This window comes from Elephas maximus, chromosome 4 (genome assembly GCF_024166365.1).
Source record: "Elephas maximus indicus isolate mEleMax1 chromosome 4, mEleMax1 primary haplotype, whole genome shotgun sequence".
NCBI classification, from domain to species: domain Eukaryota; kingdom Metazoa; phylum Chordata; class Mammalia; order Proboscidea; family Elephantidae; genus Elephas; species Elephas maximus.
Window position 1 is genome coordinate 40,028,290 of NC_064822.1, and position 16,907 is coordinate 40,045,196.

The window sequence follows — 16,907 nt, forward strand, 5'->3', positions numbered from 1 at the left end:
AGTTGTGTGCTGTTGAGTTGATTCTGACTCATAGTGACCCCACAGTACAGAGTAGAATTACCCCATAGGGTTTCCAAGGCTGTAATCTTTACAGAAGCAGATCACCAAGTCTTTTCTCCCAGGAAGCCTCTGGTGGATTCAAACCACTGACCTTCCAGTTAGCAGCTGAGTGCCTAACTGTTGTGCCATCAGGGCTCTCCTTTTATTTATTTTTTAATGTATATGTATATATGTGTGTACATACAGCTATTGTTCTGCTTAAAAAAAAAATTTTTTTTAATCTTCTTTTACAAGACCATTAAGTGTTACATGTGGTAAAAAAAAAAAAAAAAAAATTTTGATCTTCATCATCAGTTTGAAAAAAATCAACCAACAAATATCTGATTGATAAAAATCAACAGATCTTTTTTCTTAAGGTCCTGAAATGGAAGTATGCATTTTAATCATTAGATATTTTGAAAATCATTCCATATTATGTATTAATTATTCCAGCTTGTAAAAAAAAAAAAAAAAAAACAAAACTGAGAAAGCAGAAGAACATATAAAAATGAGGAAAGGGTATAAAGGAATTTATACAACTTTTTGAAAGAAAATACACTGTAATAAACACCACCATAAAATCCAGAAGAAAACATATGTAGAAAACCTTGCTTGTTTGAGAGTTTCTTGAAATGACAAATGACATTTTTCCTTACTTGATATAGTTATAACTTGAATAGCTACTTAAAATGATAAAGCTTAAGGCCAAGGTTAAAATGCGATGTTAGACCATATAGGAAAATTCGGGGACATATCTGTCAAGGCAGGTTATAAATGGTAACAAACACCCCCAAGGCACAGTAGTTTAACTCAATATGTTCATTTCTCACTCATGCTATGTGTCCAGTGGGGCCTGGCAAGGAAGCTTTGCTCATGGTGGTCACTCAGAGACCCAGGCTCATGGAAGTTTAATTTCTCCTGGTGCTTCCATGATTATCACTGCAGAGGAAGGGAATGTGGCAAATCAAGTAGTAGTTTTTAAAACTTGTTCCAAAAAGAAATACTTATGACTTTTGCTCACATTTCACTGACCAAAGCACGTCTTATGGTCATGTCAAACCTGAAAGACTGTTCAGAAGTGTAATCCTACCAAGTGCCGGGAAGGCAGAGAGCTGGTGATATGCGGAGAGGTGCCAGTGGCTACCACAAGAACTTATGTGTGAATTTCCTGTTATAGCAATGAAATGCGACTCAAGGCAATTGAGCTGATTCTTCTCTACTATTAGTGTTAAATATTATTATCTTTTATGAGAAACAACTTATTTCATATTCCTGGTTTTCAAAATCATAATAACAACCATAACTTTAATTTTTAAAGCATCTACTATATGCCCGATACCACAGTTTTGTTTTTTACTTATTATTTCACTGAATCTTACTATAACCCTCATTTTAAAAACAGGAAAACAGAGATTGAGGGAGAGAAAATTGATCTATGATTATTCTAAAGCCAGGACTTAATCCATTCTATCATATTAGCTCTCTTCCCATAAATAAAGAGTAATAGTACCACTTTATCTTTCCAAATAACGAGGGAGCAGAGTACATGCCATATTTTTTTAATGAGACTGACAAATAATGTGTTGCTTAAGTGATAAACCTTGATTTCAAATGGACTTAATGTGTCCGAGGCTGCAAACTTCTTGTGGTCTAAGATTATATCTTACTCATCTTTATATCCCTAGCTCCGATCACAGTTTTCTAGGTACACAAAGTTTTTTGACCAGACTTTTGAATTGGTCAATAGTTTATTGTTTTTAATATTCCTTATTAAGTGAAGCTTGGATTTTCTATTTTTAGTCATTGCTTTGTCTCCCACCCCCACCCGAGAACAAAAGGTACAATTTAATAATATCCAAATGGAGAACAGCAGTTTTAACAAGGTGTATTTCACAGGTTCAATGATTTTGATGTGGTTCCCTCCGCCTTCTGCTCCCAAGACTACCTGGCAATTTATGATGGTTCTAACGTCAGTGATCCCCTTCTTGGCAAATTCTGTGGCTCCAACCTTCTGCCAAATGTTAAAAGCAGCAATAACAGTTTGCTCCTGGTGTTCAAGACAGATTCATTTCAAACAGCAAGAGGCTGGAGGGTGTCTTTCCGACAGACATTGGGTAAGAATTTTGGACACATAGTTCTGTTTTTCATGACTGTGACCTACCTTTCTGCTTTATTTTCTTTTCTTTTCTTACTTGACTACAGCTGCTTTTCATTTAAGCTTAGAGATATATGTCATGTAAAGTCATGGCTTTACAAAGTATGTGTGATATCTTTTGATTAAAAAAAAAAAAATCATTCAACAAACCTACCCCTCCAGCATACAAAGGCAAATGGTGTCCACATGACCACTTCAAGTGAGCCATATGCTTCATATCACCTGTGAAAGTAGTAGAATCAAAAAAACAAACCCGCTGCCTCAAGTTGATTCTGACTCATGGAGATGCCATATATTATGGGGTAGAACTGCTCCGTAGGGTTTTTTGGCTGAAATCTTTATAGAAGCAGATCTCCAGGCCTTTCATTCACGGCTGCTACATGGATTCAAACCATCAACCTTCAGGTTAATAGATGAGCACAGACCATTTGCAATGGAAGTATTAGAAGTTGAGCCTAAAGGCAGGCAAGGGCCAGATCAAGAGATGGCTCCATGCCTGCATTAACTTTATCCTTAAAGTGATAAAGACCATTGGAGAATTTTAAGCAAACCATAGCCAGACTTGCCTTCTAGAAAGGTCTCTGTGGTAGCAGGGTAAAGAAAGGCCCAAGGAACCCCAAGACCCAAAAAGGAGAAAGTTTATTACAGAAACGTGGCTGGGAGGTGTTGAAGGCTTGGACTGACACAGTGGGCATGAAAATAGAGGGAAGAGTAGAAATCTCAAAGATATGCAGGAAATAATACATTGAAAATAGAGTGTTTGGAACTTTATGATACATTACATGAGGACACAAGGTGAGGATGACTTTATGGATCACTTGTTGGATTGGTGCTTTAGGAAGCTAAGGTTTGGAAGGAGGCGTTATATTCAGTTTGGAGAGCCTGTGAGATATCTAAAAGGAGCTATGTTGGAGGCAGTTGGAACTTGAGAAGTAATTTCGGCTGGAGATAATCTGAGAGTCATTAGTAGAGATGGCAGGTAAAGCTAGGCCTGAGGATAAATTGAAAATTGTGCACTGGTTTATTCCAATTGCATGTGAAAAAACAATTATCTGCACAAACTTAACGCCAAACTTTAAATTATCTAACATAAAAGATAGTTACTCGATTCCCTGTTTATTCATACTAGTAGTGCGTAGCCACTAAACAACAACAACAAAAAAAACCCAATGCCTTCTAGTCGATTCCATAGCAACTCTACAGGACAGAATAGAAGTGCTCCATAGAGTTTCCAAGAAGCCCCTGGTGGATTTGATCTGCCAACCTTTTGGTTAGCAGCCGTAACACTTAACCACTATGCCACCAGGGTTTCCAGAGTGTAGCCACAGTCTGAGATAATTTGTATTTGACTTTGGAAGATGTTTTGATTCTTCTATTTGAGTATAGATCTGATTACTCTTCTGAAAACTAACAGCTCTTCACAAAAACTACCCTATGAAGATTCAGAAAGAACTGGGATGTTTTCTAGCATGCTAAGCCTGACACACTTTTCAAACTCTTTTTTTTCTCTTTATCTCATGCTATGGATAAGCTTCATCTCTCTGTCTGGTACAAAGCAGAACCTACCTTAAACTTCTTTACATTTGGTGTGTTATCTTTTTCATGCATTTCTTGAGGGACACAATTAGACATTTGTGTTTTGAAGGCTTCCCAATAAACCTCAGGCATTGTGACAAATTGTATTAGAAAATCAGTTTGCCACCTACCTACTTAGCTGTATCAGTAATAACTTGGAAGCAAGTCTCACAGGCAGACAAGAGGGTGTTACCTTAAAAGAATTGGCTAAGTGAAGTAGCATACAAAACACAGAAGGATCTTTTGAAAGAAAAACTAATTTTCCTTTGGAGATTTTTTGCACAAAAGAACTCATAGATTCTTGCCTTTAGCACAGACTCTAGAATTAAATGGCATATGCTTGCATTTGATCTCGCTACCTGCTTTCAAATTGTTTTCCTTCTTCTTAATATATTCTCAGAATCCCTGCATGGTACAAACAGTCAACATGCTTGGCTGCTAACAGAAAGGTTAGTAGTTCGATACTACTCAGAGGTGCCTTGGAAGAAAGGCCCAGAAATCTACTTCTGAAAAATCAGCCATGGAAAACCCTGATACACATGGGGCCACCAGGAGTCAGAATCAGCTTGGCCGCAACTGGTTATTTATTTATTTATTTTTAACGTATTTCACATGACCATTCAAAGAGTTGTCTTAAAAGCTCTCCACACTTGTCATCTGCATGAAGCTTCCCAAATTAACCAGTGTTCCTTAGCTCCCTTAAAGTAATTTGTTTTCTGAGCTAGAGAGGAGACATTTTTAGGCTTCTTGTGATTTTTCTGAAATCTCACAGAAGGAAAACCTTGCACTGTCAGAAGCATTGTCCGTGTGTGAGTCATTGAACGCTTACAGTCGATGGCTGTTTTCCTCTGATCACAGAGAAACGTTTAAGCGTAGAGATCAGAGATGGAATCCCATTACTTGCCAGTGTGGCACTACCACAGTTTTTTGTGGTGATGACTTTCATCTCCTCTTCATTTGTATAAATGCCATGGGCCACTTGGAAATACTTAAGAAGTAATTGTTAACGGTAACTTTTAACTGAAAACCTAAGTATTATAATATTTTATCATTTTGATGTTACAGACCTTTCAGTGCCTCACATAAATCTCCTGGTCATTATGTATACCTTTTTTTAATTTTCTTTGGTTTGGTTTTTATCATTTATGGTGAGAGAAGGGGAAACCCTGGTGGGTAGTGGTTAAGAGCTATGGCTGCTAACCAAAGGGTTGGCAGTTCGAATCCACCAGGGGCTCCTTGGAAACTCTATGGGGCAGTTCTACTCATTCCTACAGGGTCGCTATGAGTCGGAATCGATTCAATGGCACTGGGTTTGGTTTTTGGGTTTGGTATGGTGAGAGAAAGAGGAGGAAACAATAGAAGTAGGTTTAATTCTAGAGTGTGTAGAACCTTTTAGTTAGTGACCTGGATAAAGCACTTTGGCTTGGCTAACAGGGTGTATGGCCTTTCTTCTCCCTCTCATCCTTTAAAACTGCCCTGCCTTCCCTGTCAAGAGAGGGAAAGCAACTTCATGGCAGCTGCTCAGGTTTTCGTGTAAGAGGAAAAGGTTGGACCAAGAGCAAATTTTAGTTTCCAAGACCGTCAGTTTAGTCTGGAAAACACTATCGTCACTGAGTAAATAATTGGAGTGACGTGGAAACCATTTTAGTCTGTGACATTTCAGTATAGTTACATCTTGACCGGGCAGTGCAAATAAGTAAGTACTCAGCTACTAACCATGAAAGTTGGTGGTTCAAACCCACCCAGAGGCACTTCAGAAGACAGGCCTGGAGATCTGCTTCTGAGAGGTCACAGCCTTGAAAACGCCATGGAGCAGTTCTACTCTGCATACACGGGATCTCCATGAGTCTGAATCGGTTCGTCAGTAACTAACAGCAACAACAACATCTTGACTAAACGCTAAATTGATTTTTGCAAATTTATGTATATCTATATTTGGCAATAGGTTACATACATCTGCTTCCATTTTTCAAAAGTTTGTAAAGAGCCAAACTTACATAATTATGTGATTACTAGGTAAACTCCTTTATAAATGGTTATATTTGTGTTGCTAGCAGGTCAGAGTAAATTTTCAGGAAATATCCTTTAGTTTTTTGCTAATTACTAAATATGTAGTGAAATTGGGTCTCCTTTCATGGAACTTCTGCTATTAAGGGGCCAAGTGCAATGGATTTAAGGTAGGAGAAAGCAAAAACAAGCAATTCACAGAAGCTAGTATCTTCCTGTAATGTAAATTTGCTTTTCCCTTTTCCCCCATACAATCCAACACTAAATGAATAATTGATCCTAAGTGACTGATAACCAGCAAAGTGATAATACTGGACTTCAGGGATCTGAGAAACTGAAATTATCTTCAAATCTCTGCACAGTTTTCTGGAGGGAGTGCATAGCTTTTATCAGATTGTTAGTGGTGTATGTGATCGCATAAAGTTTAAAAAGCTGTCGGCTCTGAGGATTTGGTTGAAGTGGGCATGCTCCACAGAGCTGAACTGACGCTTATGCACACGACGCTTATAAAGACCCTTTATTCTATTAACTTCTGCTAGTTCAGACTCTGCCACTGTCTTACCACCAGGGTCAGCTTCAGCCATGACTATGCTTCTGTGTAACTCATCAAACATTTCGCAAGTTGCAAACGTGTTTTTAACCATAAAATCCTCCAGTTCGCCTCACTGGACTGGTCTCATGCCAGAGGGTTAACTCAGTTGGTCTATTCATGAGACACACTCATCACAGTATCACCAGACTTCTAGACATAGGATTAGATGGGGGATTTAAATAAATGTATTTACTGTGCAGTGCCATCATCCTGTGATTTCTTTCTAAAATAATGTATTTTGTAACACTTTAGCAAATTATCAGTGTGAAAACCTGAACTTGGCCCAGTTAGGTAGAAGGTTTGTAGGCATATGGATCAGTGAGTTGCCAAGGAGAGAGTGAACAGTGACCCCTGCAGGAGAACGTGTCCTAGAAGGACAAGGCTGCCTCCAGGAGGAGCAGACATTGTTAAGGATAAGGCAATGACAGTGACTACTGGTTCAGTTCCCCTAAGGCTGTAAATACTGGAAGAACTACTCAAAGTTCCCAGGCCTCCACACCCTACATACTAGGATTAGGGTCACTGGCTTTCTCCACCTGGGGTAGATGCCATATGGAGAAAGAATCAGGTGGCATTAAGGTCAGACTTAGAGACCTTTGCTGTGAGACAAAGACAAAAATACCAAAGTACATGTTTTAACAAGGATAAAGCAAATCATAATGCAACAAAGGTGGAAACATAGCAAAACGGGTAAAGCTGGCGATCAGGAATCAGGTGGCCATCATCCAACTGATTCATTATTTTATTGCCTAGTTATATGGCTTTGAAAAAGTCCCGTAACATTTCTGAGCTCAGATTTTATCTACTGAAATAAAAAACCAGAGAGCATTATGCTGAGTGAAATAAGTCAATCATAAAAGAACAAATACTGTATGAGACCACTATTATAAAAACTCATGAAAAGATTTGCACACAGAAACAATCTTTGGTGCTTACTAGAGAGGGGACTGGTGAGAAGGGAAAAACGCTAACTAGACAATAGATAAGTTGTAACTTTGGTGAAGGGTAAGAGAGTACACAGTACTGGGGAAGTCAGCACAACCTGACCAAGGCAAGGTCATGGAAGCTTCATAGACACAATCGAACTCCCATAGGGAGTGAGTTACTGAGCTGAGGGCTGGGGACTGGGGTCTTGGTGGACATCTAGCTCAACAGGTATAACATTTTGTAAGGAAAATATTCTATATCCTACTTTGGTGAGTGGTGTCTGGGGTTTTAAAAGCTTGTGAGCAGCCATCTAAGATACTCCACTGATGCCATGCCATCTGGAGCAAGGGAGAATGAAGAAAACCAAAGACACAAGGGAAAGATTAGTCCAAAGGACTGATGGAACACAAGACCACAGCCTCCACCAGACTGAGTCCAGCACAACTGAATGGTGCCTGGCTACCACCACTGACTGCTGTGACAGAGATCACAATAGAGAGTCCCGGACAGAGTTGAAGAAAAATGTAGAACAAAATTCAAAGTCACAGAAAAAGACCAGACTTACTGGTCTGACAGAGCCTGGAGAAACCCCAGGAGTATGGCCCCAGAACACCTTTTTAACTCAATACTGAAGCCGCTCCTGAGGTTCACCCTTCAGCCAAAGATTAGACAGGCCCATAAAACAAAATGAGACTAAATGGGCACACCAGCCCGGGGGCAAGGACTAGAAGGTAGGAGGAGACAGGAAATCCAGTGATTGGGAACCCAAGGTTGAGAAGGGGAGAGTGTTAACACATCATGGAGTTGGCAACCAATGTCACAAAATGATATGTGTATTAATTGTTCAATGAGAAACTAATTTGCTCCGTTAACCTTTCTCTAAAGTATAATTTTAAAAAAATTAAAATTTATTTGAAATACTACCACTGTGTTTTAACAATACAATGAGGATTAAATAGATAATTCCTGTAAAGTATCTTATATGTCAAGGACAAAGATGGTATGTATTAGAAAGTAATATTGAAATCCAGAACTTCTATAAGCTGCATGACCTGCCCCAGCCTATCTCCAAGATGTGGGGTGTGGCAGGGGTCATCACTGTCAATAGGACCTCTTCACAGTGCAATGATTTCTTGTTCTTTCTTACCCAATTTGCACTGAAATCTAACCATCAGACTCTAAAGTATGTGTTATAACTAGAATCTGAAATCAAAAGTTAAATTCTGATTAAATCCTAAGGCCTTACATAGACCTAGCACATAATTGTTACCCCATCAATATTAGCTAAATAAATGAATGAAAGAATCAGTAGATAAATTAAATCTGCTTCATAATTATGTTACATTATAATATAGATAAATATACCATGTGTTATCCATTATATCCAGATTAGCCTCATTCTCAAAATTCAATCCTGGTTCACATAATTCAGCTATTACATAGAGTAGTAAACTGGATGACTTTCATCCTCAGAGAATTAGGAATCCTGGACCAGACTCAACATTTGAGGCCACGTGTGCCTGGTCTCTGGATTTTTACCTGTTCCCTTAACATCTGAAAAATGTCCTCAAACATGTTTAAAGAAGACATTTGAGAGTGGTGAGAGGAAGTTGAGGAAGTTGAACAAGGGTTCACTTGTGAGAGGGGACAGGGAAAGAAGGAAAGGGAGACAGAGAAGGCTAGAGAGACTCTGGGGACACAAAGTTGGAAAATACAGTCACAAAAACACATTGGCTTCAGACTAAAGCTGCTAATTATTTTTAAGTTTCACAGTTTTTGTGTTCGAACATTGAGAGGCATTCTAAAAATAAAAGAATGAGCTTGTAAACATTCAATGACGTTAATTGTATGTGTGTGTTCGTCTCTGCACTTCTTAGCAGGCCGATGTTAGCTGCAGATCCAAACGACTTTTAGAAATACAAGTACGATAAGACAGTTGAATTATAATTGAGTAATTTTATAAACCATCACCCACATAACTCAGTTTAGCAATACTGGGAGTATTACTTGAAAGCAACCAAAAAATGACGTTTTTCTGTTCTCTTAATGTCATCGCTCTGTCTGATGAAGTCTGAGAATGAGACAAGCTGAAACTGTAAACCCATTTGCAAAAAACTAGACTAAGCTTATTTCCGCCCTTTTTAAGCTTTGTAACTTTCACTGGTGATTAGACTTCCCTTGGGAGAGGATGCCAATGGCAAGGTTATCTGCAGTTTATTCTTTGTGGGTTTTATTGTAAAGGGTCTTTTTTTGCTGAGCTGAGAATGTGGGAATGGGATAAAGAAACCAACGAATGCTTAGTTCACCAAGACCTTACAAAAGCAAATAGACAGGAGTTAAATTCCTTATCAGCAAGGAGAAAGGAAAGGTTTTCATTAAAACATTTTACCCTCAGAGTCTACGCCTCCTAGAATGACCAGATTGCTGACCCTGGTCTTGAAGGGTAGGACTGGCCTTGAGAAAATAAAGCCAGATGGTACTGTGGAGACAAAACTAAGTGATAAAACTGGGTGAGTGGTAAGTTATAAGATAACACTTTGAAAAACATTCAAATGAAAAAGAAACGGGAAGCAATTATTTTCCGTAACCTAAGCCACACCAGCCAGTCCTCCCCAAAGTACAATCCAATTTTGTCTCAGATAACTGGACTTTTTGGGTTAAATTATTTATAACCAAAGATTCCCTGTAATAATCATGTCCGTATTCAGATCAGCTTGACTTTAATGTGGTATTCTCAGGAGCGTAAAAGCAAAATAATCTGGTCAGCAATATACATTTTTAAATATTCTTTGATTGCAAATCAACTGTTTAGAAACCTAACATTATTAGAGCTATAAACCTGTGATCTTCTCATCGTTCTAATACATGAAGAGTTTGTTAATTTTGTTTGGTAGCTTTACAATCTGTTCACTTGCAAGTAAGGATTTGCCACAAAGTCTCAGGGCATAGTGATAACGTGGCCTGTCATTGAGCATCTACGATGTGCCAGGTGGAGCATACAGTGCTCTGCATAGATTATTTCATTTAATCCTCACAACTTTTTACTACCCTATGAGGCTGGGTTGATCCCAGTTTACAAATGAGAAATAAAAATTTAAGAGATTAAGTAATTTGAGGGCAAAGAGCTTATAAAAGGTGAAGCCAAGCTTTGAATGAAGCATGACTGTCTCCCAAAGTCATGCTTTTCCTAGTAACCCTGTATTGCTTCTTTGGTAATCTATAAAAACACAAAGTGATGAAGAGGGATTCTTGGGAGTTTTCTGAAAGGCAAGTCATTTCTCTCCTTACTATTTGGGGGTAGAGCTACTTCTTTCCACTTTCATCTTCTCATTTGACACTGTTTTCTTTATACCAATCTGTACCTCATCCCTGCATAGTAGTCGCTGTGTTTCCAATCCTCATTCTGTTCTGAAAGGAATGATGGATGGGAAGGCAAAGGAAGGGAAGAGAAGGAAGAAAGAGTATGTGTATATGAACATATATGGAGTCCTAGTGGTGCAGTTTAGAGCTGAGCTGCTAACTGAAAGGTGGGTGGTTCAAACCCACCCAGCAGCTCCACTGGGGAAAAGACCTGCAATCTACTCCCATAAAGATTATGGCCTAGGACACTCTATGGGGCAGTTCTACTCTGTCATATAGGGTCGCTATGAGTTGGAATCGACTCAACAGTATACAACATATATACATATGTATGTATGTATGTGTATATTATTGCACATGCATATGCAATAGAAATCCATTATATGCTGGTGTTGAGAAACACATGTTGCATCTGTCTTGTAGACATGACAAAGAATTAGCATGGTTATGTAGAGTATAATTACACTGGAATATAATGATTAATAAGTATCTCCAACAAAATATCTCTAGTCCCAAATTATGACCTTCGATTTAGCAAAATTCTCTATTACAGGATTCTAACAAAGTAAAGGAATTTGTATATTTATTTTTATGCTATAACCTCAATTTGGTATTATTATTGTCCCATTCAATTTACAAGTTGGGAAACTAAGTCACAAAGAAAGTAAGTCACTTGCCAAGGCCACCTAGCCAGTCTTGAAAAGAATTGGGAAAGTAATCCCTATCTCCATTACTTAATACTTCCACCAAAATAATAAAGGTTAAAACAACAATAACTCACTGCACAACCTAATACATGAGCAATAACAAGTCAATTTCCATTTGTTTGTTTAAATTATTATTAAAAAGCTATTGAGTTTTTGGTCTGCTTTTATATACTCCGCATCTTTTCAGTTACAACCTATTTTACATACACTAGATAGCACGTAATTGTTAATCCTACTGTGTCTTAACAGAACATTTTCAAAATGTTTTGTAATTTTTTGTTTTGCAGTTGTCAATGTTGAGTAAATAAAGTCATATTTCTTTTAAATAGTGTTGCTATACAATGATGTATCCTGGATTTTACAAATTAGTAAATTTAATCTCTGCAGAAATCTAATATTCAGAGATTAAATTTTCTTAAATAACAGACCGAGCATCATTTATCACTGCAAATTTTCAGGTAAAGAAGCATTTTTCCCACTAGAAAACTACTCTCTTAGGCAGTGTTTTAAATCTTCTGGTAACATTTTTATTGCTGTCTGCTATTTCTTTACCATCAAATATGCCATGCCAGTCAACTAAATTAACTCTTAATAACGGGTTAATATATAGAACCGAAAAGATTATATATGTGTGTGTATATATGTATATGTATACACGTGTATGAATGTATATAAAAACCATTGCCGTCGAGTCAATTCCAACTCATAGCAACCCTATAGGACAGACTAGAACTGCCCCATAGAGTTTCCAAGGAGCTCGTGGATTTGAACTGCCAACCTCTAAGCGACCAGGGTTTCCATACATATATATAAATATGTACACATGTATACATCCACAAGCATATATACACACACATACACATACATTTATAGACAAGTATACATACACATGCATATATACATAATATTTGTTTACAATATAGCAACAACTTTATAAATTAAGAAATATATTTATTTACAAGAATTACCTCAAACAGGCTAGAAAGCAACAATCAATCTAATAAGAGCTGCGTGTATTTTCTATTCATACCTTCATTCTTTATTCAACAATATTCAGCAGCTACTTACTATGCAGGCCGTGAGCTTTGCTTCAGGGATATAAAATTCAACACAGTCCCCATCCTTGGGAAGAAGCTCACAGTCGACAAGAGGACTCAGCAAATAAGTGTAAATTTAATATGATAAGTGCTTTTTAACAGAATTGTGTACAAAGGGCAGTGAAGGCACAAAGGAAGGGATCTGTTAAATCTACGCTATACATCTTGAATTAAATTCAAATTATGTGTTCTGGTAAATTAGTGGCAAAGTTCATTCATGAATTTATGTGTATATGTGAGACAGTGCCGGTTATTGTCGTGAACGCGAATCAGCACGCATATGCTGCAAGACTTAGAAGTCCTAGAGAAATAGCTATTCCTTAAAGTAGATTAAAGTAACTCAGTTAGTGCTATATACCAGTGCATCCTAACATATTGTTAAAAAAAAAAAAAAAAAAAAACACTGCCATCTAGTCGATTCTGACTCATAGCAACCCTGTAGGACAGAGTAGAACTGCCCCATATGGTTTCCAAGGAGCACCTGGTGGATTCGAACTGCCAACGTTTTGATCAGCAGCTGTAGCTCTTAACCAGTACGCCACCAGGATTTCCAACACATTGTTAACAGACTTAAAAAGAGTCACACTAGAATATATGAAGAAAATATTCTTTTCAGGGTTGCTATTGCATATGTGTGATCACTTAACCTGTTTTAGCATTGATACCAGAAGTCAATCAACTCATTTCAGCGAAAGTTTAATAGACTTTTCTTAAGAATTTGTAGCAAAACATTTTGTTGGTAAAACCCAGGCGTCCAAATCAATAATTTATTCTGAAATAATTTTAGATTCACAGGAAGTTACAAAAAGTATATACAAGGAAGCCCGTGTACTCTTCACTCAGTTCCCCTCAATGATAACATCTTGCACAACTATAGTACAAAATCAAAATGAGGAAATTGATATTGGTATAAAACTTACTCAGATTTCATCAGTTTTACATGCACTCGTGTGTGTGTATATGTGAGTGTATGTGTATAGTTCTATGCCTTTTTATAGTGTAGATTCGTGTAACCTCCACTACAATCAAGATGAAGAACTATTCATTCACCACGAGAGTTCCTCTCACTTCTCCTCTATGGCCACACTTTTCCCCTTCACCTCATTCCTAACCTTGGCAACCATTAATTGGTTGTCCATCTCCATAATTATTTTAATCCCAGAAGGTGTGTATAAATGGAGTTTATCTCTCTTGTTCTTGGCTGTCTTTTACTCAGAATAATTTTCTGGAGATCCATCCAAGTTCTTGTATGTGTTTCTTACTTTTTTGTTGGGAATAGCATTCCATCGTGTGTGTGTACCACTGTTGGTTTAACCATTCACCTGCTGCAGGACATTTGAATTGTCAGTTTTTGGCTATTACAAAGAATGCTGCTATCAACATTTGTGTACAGGTTTTTGTGTGGCCCTAGTTTTAATTTCTCTGGGATAAATGCCCAAGAGTGTAATTTCTGGGTCACATGGTAAGTGCATATTTAGTTTTATAAGAAACTGCCAAGCTATTTTCTAGAGTACTTGTACTATTTTACATTCCCTCCAGCCATGGGTAAGTGGTACAGTTTCTCCACAGCCTGGCTAGCATTTGGTGTTATCACTGTCTTTTCATTTTAGCCATTCTGATAGTGTAGTATTATCTCATTGCAGTTTTCATTTGCATTTTCCTAACAGTTAATGATGTTGAACATCTTTTCATGTGCTTATTTACCATCTGTAGATCTTGTTCAATGAAATATGTTTCTATTTTTGGCAATTTTTCTGATTTGATTATTTGGATTTTTTTTCCTGTTAAGTTTTTATAGTTCTTTGTATATTCTTAGTAGTAATCCTTTTTTGAATATGTGGTTGCAAATATTTTCTCTCAGTCTATAGCTTATCATTTTATCCTCTTAACAGGTCCTTCCACAGAGCAAAAGTTTTTCATTTTGATGAAATCTAATTTATCAATTTTTCCATTTATGCATCATACTTTTATTATCTGATCCAAGAACACTTTGTCTGTCCCTAGATCCCAAACATTTTTTGCTGTTTTCTTGTAAAATTTTATGGTTTTACATTTTTCATTTAAGTCTTTAATCCATTTTGAGCTAGTTTTTGTTTAGATCTGAGGTTTAGGTTGAGGTTAATTTTTTTCTTTTCCTAGGAGTACCCAAGTGCTCCAGCACCATTTGTCGAAATGACTATTGTTTCTCCATTAAGATGCTTTTGCACTTTTGCGAAAATTAGTTGGGAAAATCTGTGTGGGTCTATTTCTGGGTTTTCTGTTCTGTTCCATCGATCCATGTGGCTATCCTTCTACCAATATTTCACTGCCTTGGTGACTGTAACTATATAGTAAGACTTAAGAGCAGGTAGAGAGGTGGAGTGATTCTTCCTATTTTATATTTATTTGTCAAGATTGTTTTAGCTATTTGCGGGCTTGTGCCTTTCCATGTAACTTTAGAATACCATATTTTTACACAAGTAGAGTGTGGTTTCTGTACTTGTTTGCTGGCCGCGCCCATCCCTCCACAAGTCACCCACACAAGCGCCGCCATGCCAATCCTCTTCCACACTTTGCTGTAAAAAGAAATTAGCATAGCACTCTTAGGAAAATACCTTGTGGGTTGAGCCGGAGGACAAGGCCCACAAATAAACCTAGAAAGTGCACATTATTTGTGAAAAAATATGGTAAGCTTGTCTAAAACCAAACCAAAACCCGTCGTCCTCAAGTTGATTCCGACTCATAACGACCCTATAGTGACCCTATAGGACAGAGTAGAACTGCCTGATAGGGTTTCCAAGGAGTAGCTGGTAAAATCGAACTGCCAACCTTTTGGTTAGCAACCAAGCTCTTAATCATTGCGGTCTATGTATACAAAAAACCTTGCTGAAATTTTGATAGAATTACATTAAGCCTATACATTAATTTGGGGGAGAATTGGCATACACTATGTTTACTGTGTTCCGATTGATGAACATGGTATGTCTCTCAATTTATTTAGATCTTCTTTGAATTCTTTTGATTTGTAATTTTCAACACAGAGATAACTGTATATGTTTCATTACATGTATACCTAAGTGTTTTATTTTCTTTAAGGAGCCCTGGTGGCACACTGGTTAAAGTACTTGACTGCTAACCAAAAAGCTGGCAGTTCAAACCTACCAGCCACTCCACAGGAGAAAGATGTGGCAGTCTGCTTCCATAAAGATTTACAGCCTTGGAAACCCTATGGGCAATCCTACTCTGTTATGAGTTGGAATCAACTCAACGGAAGTGGGTTTTGATTTTGGTTTTTATATTCTTTAGAGGGATTATAAATGGTGTTATGTTTTTAATTTCAATTTCCATATGCTCATTGTTAATACAGAGAAATGTTATTGATTTTTATGTGTTGTTCTTATATCTTGAGACCTTTCTGAACTCAGTTATTAGTTCTAGGAGTTTTAATGTAGATTCCTTGGAATTTTCTACATAGATAATCATGTCATCTTCAGTTTTATTGTGTCCTTACCAGTCTATGTAATTTTTTTTTTCTTGCCATTTGCGCTGGTAAGAATTTCCAATATTATGCTGAATAAGATTGGTGAGAGCAAATATCCTTGCCTTATACCTGATCTTAGGAGGAAACCATTTAGTTTTTCTCCATTACGTATGATATTAGCTATATAGTTTTTATAGATACTCTTTATCAAGTTGAGGAAATTCCCTTCTATTCCTGGTTTGCTGAGAGGTATTATTATGTGTTAGATTTTGCAAAATACTTTTTCTGCATCAATTGATATGATCATATAATTTGTCTTAATAAATCTTTTTTGAAATGTCAAAGTTGGTGAGAATGGTTTTCTTGAAATGCCCTGGCACTAACGATGCATACCTAAGATGTTTTCAGTAACACCTAAATGATTCAAAATAAATTTTAAAAAAAGTGATAAAAATTCTACTTATCCTAAGTTCTTTATATACTGTATTGCTCTTGGTCTATTGACTACAGCTACTTCTTTGCTGCTGAAATTACCTTTCTTTTAGTAAATTACCTTTCTTTTAGCATTTTGTTTTATGTTTCTCAAATGTAACCAGACTAAAACACATTCTAAGTTAAATCATTTCTAAAGTGAGTCAAATTGAAGAAAGTTTCTGAAAAAAAATCCATGTCATGAAAACCATTAGTATTTTTCTCTTGTATAACATAAATATTATACCTAAAATGCTACACATGTTTGAGTTTTGTGTTGTTGGTTGCCGTTGCACTGATTCCAACTCATAACGACCCCATGTGACAGCTTAGAACTGCCCCGTAGGGTTTTCTAGGCTCTAATGTTTATGGAAACAGATGGCCAGGTCTTGGTGGGAATAGAATAGTAAATAAAATTTATTTTTAGAGACACAGAACAGGTTCATCTGAAACCTAGTTCAATGTTTTAAATGAATTCACTGTTTTTGGAGCAGTTGTATTCTGCAACTTTGAAAAT

At 37.1% G+C, this 16,907-nt stretch overlaps 1 protein-coding gene across 1 annotated transcript in view; it reads left to right on the plus strand.

The window, feature by feature from the left end:
• CUBN (cubilin) overlaps positions 1 to 16,907 on the plus strand; it is a 341,241-nt gene that overhangs the window by 290,854 nt on the left and 33,480 nt on the right. The window contains exon 59 of the mRNA XM_049881914.1: positions 1,936 to 2,153. Coding sequence (XP_049737871.1) covers positions 1,936 to 2,153 — 218 coding nt within the window. The remainder of the gene's footprint in view (positions 1 to 1,935; positions 2,154 to 16,907) is intronic.